The 19,178-nt window shown below is 39.4% G+C and overlaps 1 protein-coding gene across 1 annotated transcript; it reads right to left on the bottom strand.

Moving 5' to 3' along the window:
- Window positions 1-1,259: 1,259 nt before the first annotated feature.
- Window positions 1,260-18,281, bottom strand: triqk (triple QxxK/R motif containing). Its single transcript, XM_020631716.3, has 4 exons — window positions 18,102-18,281; window positions 15,272-15,346; window positions 8,420-8,505; window positions 1,260-3,247 (listed from the first exon to the last, which is right to left on the bottom strand). Exons 2-4 carry the CDS (start codon window positions 15,330-15,332, stop codon window positions 3,140-3,142), a joined length of 255 nt encoding a protein of 84 aa, XP_020487372.1. The 5' UTR covers window positions 15,333-15,346; window positions 18,102-18,281; the 3' UTR covers window positions 1,260-3,139.
- Between the last annotated feature and the right edge of the window lie 897 nt (window positions 18,282-19,178).

The raw sequence follows: 19,178 nt of genomic DNA, 5'->3' as shown, positions 1-19,178 counted from the left end.
TCTTGGTGACATACCCCGCATGACTAATGAGCGAGACTTGGGCGCACAGCGTTGAGCTCATTTGTCACAGGATGGTAGGTAAAGCTTCAGTGCGCCTGTGGAACGCCGTTAAGGGTCGTGTTCAACGCTCATGCTACGATAGCGCCTGATTAATTTCATGTGTTTGACTCACAGAAGTCAGTGAGATGCCATCATTTAGCAGAGATGTGTCACACAGCTCTTTCTGACGTTATATACTCGTGTCCTTTTGTCATTGTTGTGGAATAACTGTGTGTGTATTTTCTCTTTGTCTTTACAGTTCCACTTGTTGACACACACGCAGCCTCGTTCCGTTCAAATGGAAAGGCCATGACCAGTGAACACATCACTATGGTCAATACAATTTAATAAGCCATTACTGATAGAACACTTCGGTTTTATAGCTTTGGCACTGACGCGATCCGAGAGGAATAATGGTGAGCTTACACCCCATAAAAGTAAATCGACACAATCATTTTTTGTATTCATTAATTTTTAAGACACAAAGTAACGACTTCACTCGGTGAAATATAATCCTTTAGGGATGGAGAATGCATAAAACATTACTGGTCGTAAAGATAATGTCATGTGTGTTCTTTAAAATATACACCAACTGATCAGCTGCTTTGTTCAAAAGCAACCTTCAAAGCATTGTTTATACATCATTCTTATTATCTCTTTTGTCATGTAGTTACAAACGGATACACATCTAGGTTCACACTTGATATCTATAATAAAATACAACAATATAATTTATCATTCTTTAACAGAGGGCCATGGTTTTGATTTTCAAAGTAAACCATGAAACGCCTACATAACTGACAAACCTATTCATCAACAGCTCTCATCAGAACGTTATTGTCAAAGGTAGCATGACAAGTCAGGCTCAGAGTAAATAGGTTGTGTTGATGTGAAAGCTCTGGTGGTTGGTACGGGTGACCTTTAATCTATGAAGGTCTAATATGTTGGGCTCTCTTTTGTTACACATGTGAATGAGTGTGTTCGGGGGGAGGATAAAAGGCACTGGGTGAGGGTACGGCTGCATGCTTATCATAATGGTTCCTTGGACGTGTAGTCTTTTACTAGAGGTCAGGGGGTCATGGGAGAAAGGAAGAAAAAAAAAAGGCAGACACTGAATACGACATACGTATATCTGTGACATGTTTTTGTCGACTACAGAACACAGACAGACACGGTGATAAGAAAAATCTTAAGAATGGAAGACGCCACAAGGCCTGTAGTGTATTTGAAATTGTTTATTTATTGCAATAATATAAAGAAAAAGTCAAATCAATTCAATTAATGACTTTTAAAGAACATATCTCATGTCATGTATAATTCATGAGAAAAACATAAAAAAGACATTGGAAAAAAATATGCAATTTCAAAAGAGAAAAAGTGAAAATGGACTAAATGAAAGCCCTTGACTCGGCACTCTGCTGCTGACAAAGAATCTCTCTGGGACTGAGACGGTTAATGGAAGGTCAGTCCTTGCACCCAGCAGCACAAAGGATAAACAGCAGAACAAAGAGGCGTCGACAAACCCCTCGTATATCTTAAGACACATCACAACAAAACACACATCTGACACGAAGAAAAAAAAAGGATCAAGGTGTTCCTTATGAGAAAAAAACATGCAGCCTCACTTCTATTCAGTCATTGCTCGTCTCTGTCATTTCCATTCAAAGGGAAGACCGGGATCTTATTTGTCATGCTAATCCCGCCTCTGTGCTGCATGTATGTGCCGCAGGTAGAAAGTGTTGTTCTGTATTCTGCACACATGTTCAATCAGGGCGAGGGCTTTGTGGATTCTAATCTCACACTTAGTGATCTGCAGATATCCACCAGGAGAGGTTTGTGCACTGGAATGTGAGGAGAGTGTTTGCCTTGATGCGACAAGAGGTTCAGCAGGAGATTTACATTTTTCTATTAGTGGAGACAACAGCGGGACAGGACGGCGCAGAATACGATTAAAACAGAACATCGCTTTGACCTGAGTTTGGAAGGCTCGAGTGAAAAGAGGCTATTCGCTGGATGGAAATTTTATTACAAACAGAATTTTAAGTTTGTTTCACTCCAGGGACCCGGGCCGGATCAGATTAGGCTTGACCTCAAAGTTGGGTTCATTTAAACAGTGGGAACACAAACTTACCGTACTCAGGTTCTGTTCCCAAGTCGACATGAAGAGGTTGTCTCAGGCACGATTTGAGTATACCAACCAGTACAGTCCGCGGGAGATGTAACAAGGATGCTCAAACAATGAAGTGGACCACTATATGACGTAATTCTATAAGCCTCCTATCGCTTTAAAAACTGTTGTATCAGCGCTGCACAGATACAACTCTGTCACTGACTTTTTTGTGAAAGAGAAGCCGATGTAGGCTGCGAGTTAAATAAGAAGTTATCATTTATCTAGAGATGTTCTCTCTTCAAGAGCCCATCTGATACCAGTATTATAGAAACACATACAAACTAATGTAGTCAATAAGACTTTCCTAGCTTTGACTAACATCACACTTTCTGCTCAAAAAGCATTGTTTGTTTTTGTCACATGATAATTGGGCTTAAATCAGTCTTGTTTTGGCGCTCTTAAATTGTTGTTTTTATTTGCAGCCATATTATATTTAAGGTACTGTCAGGGGAAGAAAAACTGTGTTATTGTTTTGTGCCTTGTTTGTTGTTCTCTCTGATACAGTCTGCATCTATGCCTTTGGCAGAGATATTTATTTTGTTTGTTTTTTTGTTATTGGAATATTCCTGAATGTAAAACTATAGAATAATAAGAGTGAGTATAAAATGATTGGTCGTAGTTTCATCTCATATTCAACGCAGGATGGAAGAAGTAAATCAAAGCGTAAAGTCTTGTTAAGAAAACACCGCACTTTTAGAAACGGCCTGACTCTTCAGTTGTTGGTTTCATTGTGTCGTTTCTTCTGAAGAGACCAAAAGAGTTTTTTTTTTTTTTAAGGCTGATAGATTGTGTGGACAAACCTAAGTGCGGGACTTTAGCGTCGTTGGGGCTTCATGACAAAAGTCATTGAACTTCTTGAATTCATTCTTCATCCGCTCTCGACCTCAGGTATAAAAACCAGAATGGTGTCGGTCCAGTGACCAGCCATCATTAATCCACATCCACATCCAGGTTGATCTCTGTGCTCAGGTTGAGGTAGAAGAAGGCGTAGACACAGAGGACGAAGAACAGGATAGCAGCAATGACCAGGAACGCATCCTGACCAAGAAAAGAGAACATTTTAAGAAAGATGTTTAATTTCAGGATGTTCTTCTATTCATAGAACAAAGAGAATCGGCCTCTTCTCTTGATGGAGCAGCTTCACTTTGTTTGACTGTTTTCTTATTATGATCCATCAGAGCTGTTACATCTATATTTGGCAGGTCCCTATTGTTGTTCTTTTCATCTAAATGTGCTGCAATCCTCCTAGACATAAAACCACTTTGACTTTGTATCTAAGAATATCAAGTTAATAAGCCTGTTTTCTTCAGTAAATAGTAGATATTGAAACTGTAATTTGTGACTTTGCTTTGAAGGACAAATGTTAGTATTCAGGTGTCAATCATCACATTTTAATTTGAGCTTTTTAAACACTTCCTGTAATACAACATAGTTAAACCTGTTAAACAGTGAACAATATATTTATTCTAAATGAAACTATTTCAGTGTTTAAATCTCTTCTATTGTTCCTCTGCTCTTTTTTGTTTTCAGAGAAGTTAAACTTTCTTCAACAAAATGCCTCAACTCTTATTTTTGTATTTTCAGTCAGCTAATAGTCAAACAAATTGAGGCTTTCCAGAAGAGTGGCATTCAACTTGAAAATGGGACTTTGGAGCGCTTGTTCATTACGTGGCGCTCGATTACAATCTTCATCAGCTGGAGTTTCATTAGGGCCACTCAGAGTATTGAACAATGCCAGTTATTCTTTATCAAGAGAACTAATTAGCATACAACTTTCTAATCAACACTGGAGAGCTTGGAGAGCTTTAAAAGAGTCCCGAGTACAGGCTGATTGGAGGTTATTGAAGAAAAAAAAAAGAAAGATTTGATTTGAATATTATTTTGGAAATTAGCTTTTTGGATGCAAACTGGGCCATGTGCAAAAAAAAAAAAACTGTTTTAGGACATGCTGTTCTTATTTAATCAGATCTATATTATCCTAAAACCCTATAACTGACTCTGTAAGTATGTATCATTGTGTCTTATATACGTGAGTGACAGGCAGAGGTTACTGAAGGTGACAGTGAGGGAGATGACAAATAAGCAGAGCAGCAAAGAAGATGAAACACAGAGAACCAAGATGGGTGCAAGTAGAAAAACAGAAACAGTCACAAAATGAAAAGTCTCACACACACACACACACACACACACACACACACACACACACACACACACACACACACACACACACACACACACACACACACACACACACACACACACACACACACACACACACACACACACACACACACACACACACACACACACACACACACACACACACACACACACACACACACACACACACACACACACACACACACACACACACACACACACACACACACACACACACACACACACACACACACACACACACACACACACACACACACACACACACACACACACACACACACACGACTAAGTGACAAACAAGAGCGACAACGAGAGAGAGAGAAAACACAAAAGAGATAAGGCTCGGCACAAATAACGGGTGGCGGGGGGGCTAATAATAATTCCTCTCTGACGAAGGTTGGGACAATTAAAAGTCGTCGCAGCAGCCGCAGCTATCTGTGTACAAGTTGTAGTGCCTAGTCATCAGCAGCATTGGTCTTCATTAGCCTCGGCCCACGTTTATCTGCATCCCGGCAGCCTCCAAACAGCTTTAAGTCCCCCGCTTAATTGGAAAACTTTTAAATTTCATGCACTTTAGTTTCATATATTAACCGCCAGGCTCTTACGGCTTGATTCACTTTTCTATTTCTCCCAGGCCTTGGAGAAATAGAAAAAAAACTGTTATCAAATCACGGCGGCTTGATTGTTTTCAGCGTTTTCTTCTGCTCTTTAGACTTTGAAAAACAAGACAAAAAGGAGGGTTCATCATTCTGCTGATAATATTGCAGAGAACAGTGTGTGTTTGTTTTCGGACGCAGGTTGAGTCACAGCTTAAATAAAAGGACCAGTGATGCTGCAATCTGGATTCCCCCCCCCCCCCCCCCCTCCCTCCCCCCTCCCTTCTTCCTTGGCTTTATGTTTTGGAGAGAAAGACAACAGCTGGTTACAGCGATTCGTCTCCGAAAACAAGCTGGAGGGGTTTGGTGAAAACACTCGAGCTGTAGGAAGCACCTGCACTTGATTGAGATCATTGTTTTCGAGAAGAGATGCCCACTGTGTTGACTCCTGCACCGCCTCGCCACGCAAACACATTTACACGTGCCCACATACACAAGCACACACACACACTCAGACATAAATGCACAGCCTCTCTGCCCACATTCTGATGGAGACCTCTGGATGGGGACCAAAGCACATCATCTTCATCATGTGGCTCTCAGCGCCAGTGGCAGCTGTAGCACACTCAGCATGCTGGGAGCAGGGCCCCTGTCACCCTGGCGACAAGCCAACGCTCAGCAGACTTCCCCCTCATCTGGTGTGCCTTTTATTCTCCTCCTTGGTTTGTCTGTGTCTGTGTGTGTGTGTGTGTGTGTATATGTATATATGTGTGTGTGTGTGTGTGTGTGTGTGTGTGTGTGTTTCTGTGTGTCAGCGGAGAGATTCGGTATGTCAGCGGCTGTATGTGGGCGGCAGATAACGTCCACAAAGTCCAACATCCAATGGAGAGCATTTCAAGTCACAGCAACAAATAACCAACCATTAAGTTACATTTTATGTTTGATTTCAAGAAATCTGCTCCTCATTGTGTGTTTGTGATCTGTGGCAGTAAGAGGTGATTTTCCATCTAATATCACAACACATCCATGTCAAGGATTCAGCAAAAACACCTTGCTTGTTGTCTGACTAATTTCCAATATCATTTTTACTCAGATTTGTATTAGCATTACTGATGGTGCATAATAGTGTCTGATAATCAGATTTCACTCTTGCAAAGTCCAAAACAGCATCTTGTCATGTATGAACATCAATGCAAACAAAATAAATAAGTGTCACTGAGCGGAATCACAAAAGACACTTTGTGTGGTATAGAAAACCAACATACATTCAGATAGGACAGCTGGAAGATACCCAGAGTCATTATCTGTATCCTCCATCCTCTGCCAGTTCTATAAGACATCTTTCTAAACTTTCCAGATTCGGCGGCTTAATAAGAGCGAGGGAAAACAATGCAGAACCGAACAGAAGGCGGCTGTGCCAATTAGAAAAGGCAGCAGGCTTGTTTCCTGTGCTACAGGCTCATGTGCTGGAGTTACTACTTCTTCTACTTCTTCTTCTTCTCCTGGCAAACTGAGTTGAGACTGCAGCTGATTTCCTAGCAGTTACTTCATCTCTGCCGTGGTGACCTCCGTGCTATCCAGAGTCTGTCGCAGCTGGACGGGAAAGGTGTCGACACTTGCACTTAGGCAGCAACACGCTCCCTCTGTTAACACACCACGACTCAACATGCGATTAAGGACACACACAAATACAACAAGTGGGTGGTTTCCGACACTTCTGAGGTTTTCGTTTTGTGATCGCTGCTGCTCGAACAGAAGTTCTCCCTCTCTCACTTTCTCATTTTCGTGCATCTCCATCCCTTTCCTCTGCCAACTTACCCAGACTGCCCTGCAACTAAGACAGCCCCAAGACAGCCTGCCCTGGCAGCTGCCAGATTCTGTGTGCCCGCAGTCTGCTGGCCCTTCTGAGCCACCAGCTGCATCCATAGAGCAAGCATCTCAGCCAGGGACGTGGTGAAAGACGAAGAGGAGAAAAAGAAAGAAAGAAAGGGAAGGAGAAAAAAGGAGGAAGAAAGAGGCAGAATAAAAACTGGAACTAAGTCATTGATGTTAACTGTTAACACTCAGAGGGGAAGCCTTTACTGTCATCACAGAGCTGCATAAAAAATCACAACTTTATACATCGCTAAAGGGAGCCGATTGGGAAAGCAAGCGTGACCAAATATCCATTACACTCGGGCTGAATTTCAATCGAACTTGAGGCCAAAGGGTCTAAGTCAGTTTAATATACTCGTCCCAGAGGTATTTTTAATCCGACCCCTGAAAATTCCCCCTCGTCTTGGGCGTGAAAAAAAACCTGAATTATTCATAAGCAATATCAATATTTCAAGATATGGACTAATCTAATTGGATTAAAGACGTGCTTAATGAGGCCTTGCGTGTCTAAGAGATGCATATTTTAAAACCTGACCATTTCACCCAGTGTTTAATCCTCACTATGATTTGTTCATGTCTATGTACTACGTGCCAACTGAGGCTTAATGAGGAAGTGAAGCCTTTTGGCTTTTGATGTACTGTGAGTGTGAACATAACCAGTTTTCAATGCCATAAAGTAAAAAAAAAACATCTATGTTTAATTGTATTTTTTCTAACAGCGTACCTCACGTTTTACATCTTTAAAACAAAAAATGAAACAAAACCATTTGTTACTGCATGATTTCAGCAACAAAAAAATGATTTTTTCAAATGGTTTCTTTTTTTTTTTTTTTTTTATAAATGGCAAGGGTTTACTCTGATGGAGAAGCCTGGTAATAGTCACACTGTTGATTGGAAAGCCCACTGTGTGAGGAGAAGCATTTACAACAGAGCCATATTTGACAGTGTGATAAACTTGGAATCATCCATCTTGGCCTGCACAACAACTTGTGTTTGCTGCAGTGTGAGACGCCGTTTTCAATCCTACAAGCACCCTCACCTCTCTTTACCTTACAATTACTAAACTATGTTTTAGCTCTGTATTTTATTTTTCTACGTCCATCTTTGATCATAGTCTCTCCCTGTTCCACATTATTGAAATGTATCCATTAAAAATAAGAAACCTAGAATTTGAACCCTTCTATGTCTTCACTTGATTTGTTTATAAAGTGATGTCTTTCTTTTGTAGACTTGGTGGAGTAATCCAAGGTACTACAGAGGACTCTTCCACCACCCCACCCCCCCATTCCTAAATGCAAGTTTTAGGCACTCGGCCACATCACATCATTTCAGTGGGATATCTATCTTCATGTTCCCTGAAGATCTACAGGAAGGTGTAACAGAGCTTAGAGTCCGGGACATGAAAAGTGATCTGGTGAGACACTCCTTTGAACAGGCAGACAAATGGAAAGAAGATGGTTGGCAGACAGACAGACAGTAAAGCACAATCACAGATGGGCTGAGACAGACATGTAGAAACAGACTTTAAAATTCTGAAAGAGATCCAAACCAGTCTCACCTTGAATCCAGAGGAAGTCTTCTTTGCTTCAGCTTTCAGCCGTGTGGCCTTCAGGACTGACTTTGTCTTCTTGTAGTCCTGTTTACCTAGGATAGAGAAATAAATCAAGTGACTAAAAAGATTCCATTTACAAGTTTCATTGATTTCTGCTGTGATAGCAGAAGCTCCAGGATAAGGGATGAAAAACAGTCCCTCAGGTATGCCCTTTGTATCACACCTTTGTCTTGTTTCACACTTCATAATGCTCCCAACATTTACAGTATAATGAGTGACAAGTCAGGAATACAGGTCAGTTTGGACTCTTTTTTGTTTCCATTTTCATTAGAATATTAGGTTTCGCTGTTTTGCAAATCATCACATTTTGCTTTTATTTTCATTTTACACAACACCAGACGTTTTAGGAGATGGAGTTGTACAAGACAAGAAAATGCAGCAAGAGTGAAGAATTCTACAGTAAAAGGAATATCACATGGTTAGCAAAACATGACATAACAGGCTAAATGATGCATTAAAATGCCTTTACAGTGTCAGCATATGAATCCAAAATACAAGCCTCTCTTCTGGTCTGAGCTGCTCAAAGTTCACCTGTGCTGCCTCTGCTTCCCATGGGCTCAACTCTCAGGGGTGAGTCTTGTGGGCAAACCAGCCACCTGGCAAAGCATGTGTGGGTATCTGTGAGTGTGTATGTGCTACACTTGAGGCAGAGCCGGCTGTCTTGGTCTAATTAGAACCAACATACTGCAGGAAGAGGAACTTTGCTAACAATAGGTTGGAAAGGCAACAGCTTGCTGAACTGTGTGTGTGTGTGTGTGTGGTTTTATGAGAACCAATTCAGGCATTCGGACTGTTAACAAATTGGTAAATCCTTTCTTTCTATTTCAAATTAGTTGTTCAGATTTGAATTTAGAATAAGGTTTAGTAAAACTTGGATTAGAATTGAGATTAGGCATTTCATTCAAATTATTTATAATTAAATTAGTGGATAGAATAGAAGATAAGTCTAAATTTGAAATGGAGACCAATGGGCTTCAACATTGTCTCAGTTGGGGATGACATACCGAGTTTATCCTCCCATCCAATTAAGACTTCTTTACATTAAAGGAGGGAACAAGCGAAGGAGGAGGAGGAGGGGAAAGAAGGAGTCGTATCCATCTGGAAATGTTGAGGGCAAGAATAAAGTGAAAATGAGCTGGTGATAGAGGAGTGATAAGGAAGTGCACGGTTTTATTCTGTAAACAAGCAGAGTAAATGTATACTATTAAACATCATGTCTTCTAAGTAAGAGACAAGAGATGACCATTGACCCATATTTAAAGGATAACCAATCAGCAGCAGCATACCTAGCTTACCTGTTTTGGGGAAGTGGCTGATTCCTAACATTTAGGATAGGAAAGCTTTAAAGACCTAGCTTTATGAAATATTAGCTCGAAAGCGGTTAAATGCTAAAATGAGCTGGCATGTAATGGTAGTTAAAGGGTTATCAAATGTATTTTTTTACCTTGAATAATGGGCTGATGTTACTCCAGATTTGAAGGAGTATTACAATAATGATTTCCTTAATTTACTGGACTTAGAACCTGGAACGCAGAAGGATGAGCTTCCACCCAATATGTGTGAATCTGGGCGATAAGAATAGGGTTAACAAGCCTCTCTGTCGCAATACCAACGCACTTTGCTTATTTAGACTTCTTTAAATACATCCTCCCCACTTTTTTAAAACTTTTCTTTCCTATCTTTCTTCCGCCCTTCCTCCTGGTTCTGAACTCCTCTCCTCCTCCTGCCCGTCTGACTCAGCAGAGAGCTAATAGAAATGTAGAGAATGTTTCCAGGAGCTGACAGTGAGCTAGTGGGAATTCATTAGGAGGGCCACTGGATGTCTCCTTCACTTGTCAGAAAGTGCAGAGGGGGAAATTTGATTGGAGGGCACCTCAGGTTGATCACCATTTACAGAAATCGGGACTTTCAGCTAGAAAATAGCTAAATGGAGACTACAGTAAGCTACAATAAATGCTACATATCAATAAACAAAATATAGAAGTTATGATAGTGTGTGAAATGTGTAATGAATATTGTGAAATGTACATAAAAACTGGATAGGGCCCTTTGCAAATCATATATTACAGGCTACAGTAGGCATGGCTTTTGTTAAACTTCTGTTGCTGGCAAGCTAACTGCTAACACTAGTTAGCCTTATGGGAATATGCTATCGCCTTTCATAAAGTCATGAAGACTGTTCAAGCTTTATTCATTTTCCTGTACTTGTCTGTTTACTTAAATGTTTGTATAAAGTGTTGTATGATTAAGAGTTACTGAAAAAGAAAGTAAAACCCTAAGCTAATAAGCAGGCTAAGCTAACGGGGTATCTGTAGTTGAGAAAATGAAGCCCACAACTGGAAAAAGAAAGCACTGTCTATCTATTTACACTTTGTCTGGTTCTGTGTCCTCAGGGTACCTTTTCTGAAGCAGAGTGCCTAAGGATACTCAAAGACTTAAGCAAGCTGAGGTTTAAATAACAAAAGGAAAGTTTTTCTTTTTCAGGCTAACAATAAAAAACCACCACACCTCTGCTTTATTTTGTTTTCTTTGGGCTTGACTTATTTAGATTCCACATGAAGAAATTAAGTTTGTATGCAAAAATTCATCCCAGCCCAATAAACCTACAAAAATCTGGAAAGAATCAAAACTTGATTGAGCAAAATCAGAGTAATTACAACCAGTAATATGAGTAGTTGATACGAAGGAGAAATCCTAGAGAATTACTTCAGACTGTGTGCGGCATTGTGATACAGCGAGGTATGACTTAAAGCTTCATGGTGCCTTTCTCCTGCTGTTTGTTTCTGTGGGTCTGTAGTGTTCACATACACACAAATGCGCATCCTGATGATATTGCATTGGGCTTATGAGCTCTCCTATTTGTCATTGCCGTTCCGCCTGCTGCACCAGCGCTGTAGACACTTTCTATCGCCAATTATCTTCCTGCGCTGGGCTACACTGCTTTCTCACATCCCTCCCTGCCTCTGCCTGCCACACTGAAAAGACATCACTGTCCACCTTAAAAGAACCCACAATGCAGTCTCTCAGGAACATTAGCCCCTCTATGGAGGTCTACAGAGTCTACAGAGAGAGACGTTCATTGAACTGAACTTTTGTGAAAAAGACGAGGGAAGAATCAAAGTGGTTCTTTTTTACTCCCATTACTTCCTGTACACTTCCTTTAGGTCTTTTTTCATCTTTTGTCTCTGATGATTTGTTGTTGAATTTGCCTGAAAAAGATTTATGATGAAGCTAACCAGATATTAGTTTGTATACCTTCTGCTCTACTTAGCATAACGACACAGGTAGGTGGTTCTAGCTACAATTAGCAATGTGGGATTAACATGCGGGAAAGGTGTGATTTGTACAAATTTGTCAATAAAGTTAAACTAGAGGACAGATAGACAAAGCACTGAGATTTCATAGACTAAAGATGCATCAACAGAACCAAGGTTGACAAATAATAATTTGTCTCTTTGCCTTATTCTAGTTTGTAAATATGTTTTGGTCTCTGAAAATGTGATGGAGGGTAAAACCTACAGTATGTCAAGTTATTGCATAAAAATAATTCCTGACAACTTTGGGATGGATTCAACACAGAAGTGTGAAACAGGGAACAGTGGAATATTTAAACGTGCTCAACAGATAGCGGTGGAAAGAAGTTAAAGGATGACACCAAGTGCTGAGAATAGATACATGAACCCTGAGTTTGACCTTTTAAGGGGCTTTTTATATTCTTCGGTTCATTACGGCCTATGCAGTTGAATAGTTTAAGAAATGTATGAAAGATTCAGAATGTACTGTGAGAAAGGTGGCGCTACACTGCTAACACTGCATGCTAAAAAATGTTGAATGATGTACGTTTTGTATGAAATAGGTTGAATATACTGTGGAAATGCTGGAGCCAAACTGCTGATGCTGCAGTTTAATGTTGACGAATGTTAGTAAAGTTTGAAGGATGTGGAAAATCTATGCCTGCTCATCTTGATCGGGCGTGTGTTTCCAACTGAAATCAAATGATGACGTGGTGATAACTGCCGTTACACTGTGGGCTGAGACAGCTTATTTCATTGAGATTGCAGGAAAATAAAACCTTACAAATTTGCTTCTAAAAGCTTCAGTGGCCGTCGAAATAAAGCATATGGCAGAAACGTTTTTCAAAAAGATTGACAAAAAACATTTGTGCAAAAAAAGAAAAATTGCAGCAAATGCATGTAACCTGGACTTCTCTTTGTAATGCAATTAATGCTGGCTTGACTTTTTCTTCCTTTCAAAACAAACACTGAATAGTTAACTTTAATGCGCAAGTCATTTATTTATTAGCTTCTCTGCTGGATCCAGATTTGTACAACTTCAAGCCAGAGAATTCATAAGAAACAATATATTCAATGAGAAGATCATGAAAAATGAAAGAAGACAAACATGAGTGTTTAAAAAAAACATAAATTCCAAAGGAATTCAGAGTGTGAGTATGTTTGTGTCCATAGGGACTTCCCGTCCTGCATTATGCAGGACATGCAGAACTACAAGGTGATTTGGACACACAGACCAGTGTCCAGTTCTCTCTGAGAGCTCTGGGAAAACTGGTGCCCAACACACTGGCAGTGTGTCTGACAGTTCCTCATACTTTGCTTTGCTTCTGAGTCCATGCAGTATGAGGGCCAAATAGTCAGCAGCCACATGGATCGCTGGACTCTGCCAGGGTGCATGGAAGTGGAACCGGACATGCCGGACACATGGAGGGATATTTGTGACGGGTTCTTCACATCGTTTGAGGCAAAAGAAGGGCAAGCCAAACCTGCAAACCACATGAGACTAACGGAAAAGAAGCATATAGCAACGCAAAAAAAGATGATGCACAAGAAGTAGTAATGATGTCATTTAAAACTCTAAAAAAAGACCTGTTCAAATTGATGTAAAAAAAGATGCAAATATAAGCAGAAAAGAAGTTGCTCAAGACGAGCCATGTTAACAACAAAGAAACACCAGATTAAAATAACAAAAAGATGTGAACCACAAGGGGCCAACAAATGGTTATCCATGGAAATGATGGGGCTAACCCCGATAGTAAAATACCATGATTGATTGCTTGGGTCAGATAGTTTGCAATAGAGCCCGACTGATAAATCAGCCAGTTGATAACATTGGCCGATATTAGCTTATTATTATATATTATTATTATTACACTATTGGAATCGGCTAATTTTATTGCAGATATGCGCTGATATTACGAGATTTATTAACCAGTCATATATCATTAATTTGAGTATCATTGTATTACACCCGCAGAGTGTGTTATATAGAATACAACAAGCATTATCACTCTCCAGTGTCAAGCAGTGATGCACATCCATGCACAGGTACTTTCCAGTTGAGTGAGCGTCTTGTCTTTGTTATGTCTTTTCCACAAGTGTTTGATAAATGCATTTGAGGGATCAATGCAATAAATGAGTACATTTATGAGTACATCTATAGATCGAAGAAATATATCGGTATCAGATCTTTTTCTCGGTATCAAGCCCAAATATCCTATAACTGTTGGGCCCTAGTGATCACCGCTTGTGTCTAATTAAAATTCTAGGTACACTTTTATCAACACAATAGGCCACTCCTGAGATTTTAGCTGATATGGAAAACCAAGCTTCCGTCTGTGTTTACTTCAGTTACTCAATGCTACTGCTCTGCCACCGGCAACCTTTCGGTTTGTCTCCACATGAAAAAACATCAACAGCAAGATGTGATCTGAGCTGTGCTCTTCAGAACCACAGCTGCCACGCTGAAGGGAAACAAACTTTTGATTGATACCGAACATGTTGCCTTAGTTAGGTCTTTTTGTGTAGTGAGGGGAAGGACGGGAAAAAACGACAGCATTATTAGAGTAGCGTCAGAGTTTGACAAAACAGCCTCTGACATGATATAAGGAGCAGTTTTTTTAGCATGGGATTCACTGTCCTCGGGTAATTGGACTGATGCTTGTCCATTTTAGAGAATAATTAACTCCAATCAATCAATGGTGTGAATCAGATGAGATTAGGAAGTGTTTTGAGTTTTATAATAAGTGGGTATACTCTGTATGCCTGCACTACAAGTGAAACTAAAACAGAACAAATGCCATGTGTGATTCATAGAGCATGAAGTCTTGACAGAGTTGATCATAATGTTGTGGTAACACTCCCCACATCAATCAATGAGTTTATTAAAAAGGAGTGAAACAACCAGTCAAAAAAGCTGTCAAATAACATCATATAATAATTTTACCATATTTATTGTTTTAATGTTGAGTTTAAAAATGTTTTTTTATTAAGCCATAAATTATTTATTACCACTGAAAGACTTCATAAGATGTTCTATAACAAAAAAGAGCAACCTGTTTTTTGGGAGATTTGTTTCTAACCGATTTGAAAATAAAAAAGGGATCATTCACTGATAAAATGTATTTATTCAACAAAAACTGCTTTTAGGACTGCAATGAATCATTTCATTGTTTAGTAATCTTCCAAATGTTTTTACAATTAATTGATTGACTGTGGAGGTAATAAAATGTCACCAAATGTGTCTGAGAGCCATGAGTTAGCGTCTTCAAACTGCTTTCACTCCTAACGACAATGAAAAACTATTTGAATATATAAATACACTATTTGGAATGACTAAAACAAAAGAGCAACAGATTCTCACATTTACAAACGTCTGACGTTTCTGCTTGGAAGATTAAAGAGATCGAAGAAATGATGAATCATCAAAAATAGTTGCAGATTCTCATCTTTTGATCAAGTCATAGAATAATTGACCATTTCAAATAGGATTTCTAAAGGGACTTACCGATCTGTTTTCGGTACTGATCGACTGGCAACCTGGTTGTACTGGCATCCTTCTTCCCCATTCTCCTTCTTCTGTCTGGTGAGGCAAAAATATATGATTTTGTAAAGTGAGAGAACTTCACAGCCCGGCGTCAGCGTTACACCTGATCACTTAATTTAATCAAATACAGATACTGCTGCACTCCCCTGACTGTAGATGGAGATAAACTGTGAAATCTGCGGGAAAGATTTAAGTTAACACACAATCACATATAGAAAAACCGTAGTCAGTTTTGATCAGGCAGATGGTTTATCTTTCACATACATCTGCAAGATATGATTTAATTAATTCTCACCACCTTCAATGTGTGTAACGTTGGCAGAATGTGCACTTCCTCTCCATCTCATTTAGCCTAACACTGTTTCCCTTCCCACCAGGAGCTCTCTTTGATTATCCTGACAGCTCACAGCGAATGTATAAAAGGAAAGTGCACAGAACAATACAAATAGTATCCTTAGGCTTAATGTATAATTATCCAAGTGTGACTGATGGTGCTTGTGTTACAGAAATAAAGCTTCTATAGAGTGCTGTGCATTTATTTCTAAGTGCATGTATAGACCCAAAAAACAAAAAAAAATACTGTATATTTCTTTGCTTTTTACAAAGTGCTAAAACTCAATGTGTTTGTGTTTCTTGCAATAATCCAACATACTTGTTTTTATGGTGGAGTGTGTTCTATATTCCAGACAGGTTCCCTCACAACACACTGCGTCAATCAATATTGTAGCCTTTTGTTTAAAATAGTGGAAAAAGCCGGTATAAGTCGAGGGACAGGCCTCATCAGGATTTACAAGAAACCCATGGAGTCTTTGGCAAATAATACTCAGCATCCTTAACGTCCTTTTACGCTGATGAGAACTGAAAGTAATTAATAAAACATGTTTAAACCTGACAGAGAGAGAAGCGCGTGTGCATAGGGGAGAACAAAAAAAAAAGCAAATATAAAAAAGGTAAAAAGTATCTGTGTGCATCCTAGAAGAACGGGAATCAGAGGCGCAGCCGGGGAATAGAGGGAAGAGACTGAATTAGCATGTTCAAGAAGCGTGGCTGGCTGCTTGTGCAGACTGATGCCTTCTCTGGGGGGACCTGAGTTTTACCTTAGACTAAAAAAAACCCACTGTTTTCAGCTACATTTCAAACATGGTTAGTGCCGGCACAGGAGGAGGATGTATGCACAGCTATTGTTCGCCAGTGGAACGAAACCAGAGTCAGCAAATTAAAGGAAGAGAGGGGAGAACAAAAGAGGAAGTGGAGATACTGTCCAAATTTAATGTTTACAGTCACAGACAGCGGGCTCTCACATTGTTACCGTTATGCAGTAACACTGCAGTATTATATCTTAAGTGCCAAAAAGCAACATGTGAATCCATTGTCATAAACGGTGGACATTTTCTACAGCTGTGTTGCATTATGTTATGCATTTATCACAGTTGGGTATAAAGACTAACACAGATGTAGTGATGACTATAACCAGCAAGACAAGTGCACTGCTGTCTTTTTCTGTGTTGGTTTTAAACGCATTTCTTTCCATTCATCATTTCAGGTGAAAAGATGGAATTTCATTGTATTTGTTAACTGTGATAGCATGTTTATTGACTTCACATAATGATAAGGCCCGGGTAAGTTTTATTCAAAGACTGTAAATATTAATGGATGAAACCTGAGTGACGTCAGCCATCTGTGACAGCAGGGGGCTTCGGAGGCTCATCGGCAGCAGCCGCCATGCTGGAAATGCTGTCTCAGCCTAACTGTTAGTCAGACTAACGGCAGGCTGAGAGCCAGAGCTGAGGCTAGGTTTAAGACTCTAGACAAATCGTTACAACGCCAACTGTCAATCATGTCATCTACGCGCCTAACTATGGATATCACGAATCGTTCATAAAATATAAAAATTCCTCCTCTGTACAATGTGTGCCCATGATGGCAATGACTAATCAAACTGATTTACCGGTAGTTGTTTGTACCAGACTCTAAACATGTTCATTTCCACTTTTTAAATGACTTTTGGCGGTTTTGTGTCCGTGACTTCCAGGGCTCATCGAGTCAGCCTCAAGTGGACACTCTATGAACTGCAGGGTTTTGCACTTCCACATTAGCTTCATCACACCTTTGCCTTGAATTGGTTTTATGTTTTTTTAAGTTTCAGCCCCTCAGAAGGTAAATAACTATGACTCTACAAGGCACGCGGAGTAATGTACAATGAAACAAAAACACCTCTCCAGTTTTTAAAGTAAAGCTCACTTTTAAGTCATGCAGTATGAAATAACTGTATTTATAATGTGTTAAATCAACCTGGAAACATATTCTCCCTTAATCAATATTAGATCGGGTGAAATTACTTCTGACCCCTTTTTAGTGTGGCTTTTAAAAAGGCTAAATATTGTTCTGTTTATAAAAGGAATACAGTTTAGCTGAGATTTCCTGGACTTCATAAAATCGAAATTGAGAGTTGATTTGTGCAATCATGAAATAGCTTTTATGATCTCTTTTTGCAATGTGGTCACTTAAAAATACAGCTTTAAATCTGTCGGCGAAAATATAAAATCTGTAGAAAAATATAATAAATACTAAAAAAGGGTTGTGTAAATTAGCTTTGAATGCATTTGCACCTTTTATATTATCTGCGGTCCCAAACATGGGCAACAAAGTCCTGACACTTGCAGTTTTATTTAGCCCTTATAGGCTATATATAGGTTTGTTTGTTTTTTTAGCAAAGAAATACATAATTGAAACCGACATTCAGTCGATTGTAGAGGAAGCCCTCATTCAATACATCCACGAGTATACTTACACGGTTCCTGAGAAACGAGAGTAAATGCAGCTTAGTAGATGTGTTTCTGCATTTCGAAACGCCTGTCTGCTGCAGGTGGACACACGGGACGACTGAAGTGTGACACTTTTATTGTACTTTGCTCCAAATTTCTCCAGAATGCCAACACATCAATGTTTTTACTGCAACTTCCTAGTTTACACGTTCACGCTGAAGATAGACAGCCTTTTCATCTAATCAGACAACGACTATATGTCGCGTCAACCAATAGCGCGAGCGCGGGGGCGGGACTTTCAGACAAACGCACAGGAGGAGCGCATGACGAGGGGATAGTCAGCGACACGCCCATTATCTAGAAGATATAGAGCATCCAGCATTACAAAAAAGATGTATATATATTCTCAACTCTAATTTAAGATCGTTTTCATCAAAACTACAATATGTTGGGGAAATCATTACTTTAAAGAAACGTGTCTATGCACATTTGAACAAAAGACGAATACAGTATAACAATTAATTGTTTTAATGTTACATTAGAATAAAATTATGATACGTTTACATTTTTCTTTCCTTCTTTTCAAATCTTAGAACTTCCATCAACACTGCAAAGAGCTGAGAACTGAAGTTAGTGGATACTTACAGATTCATATATATTGATTTACAAAACCGATTAAAATGTAAGAAAATATAATTAACTGTGGTCTATAACTACTGTCTTACATAATATCAATAAATATACAAATCAATATATAGATAAAAAAAATAGCTCAGTTATAAACAACAATGTATGAATACTCTTACTCAAGTCTATGAAAATATTGTGTTAACTCAATCTTATACGTTTATGTCACCACAACTAATTGAGGTTTTCCAACTTTGAAAAGTGATTCATATTAACTTAAAAATGGCGAGCTCTATTTTTAAGATTGAGAAGATTATTTCTCTTACCTCAGTGCAGCAAGGGGGTTTCGGGGATGTGGATGGAGATGGTGATGTACCTGTGCTGGGCAGTGAGTCTGAACGTGTTCTTTTGCAATCAGGAGAGTGGATGGATGATTTCTTGGTGAGTGAAGTTGCTGTTCTCATGATGCATGATGA

The sequence above is a fragment of the Labrus bergylta genome, chromosome 19, assembly GCF_963930695.1.
Source record: "Labrus bergylta chromosome 19, fLabBer1.1, whole genome shotgun sequence".
In the NCBI taxonomy this organism is placed as follows: Eukaryota; Metazoa; Chordata; class Actinopteri; order Labriformes; family Labridae; genus Labrus; species Labrus bergylta.
The sequence above is the reverse complement of the archived record's forward strand: the minus strand, read 5'-3'. Positions and strand labels throughout refer to the sequence as shown.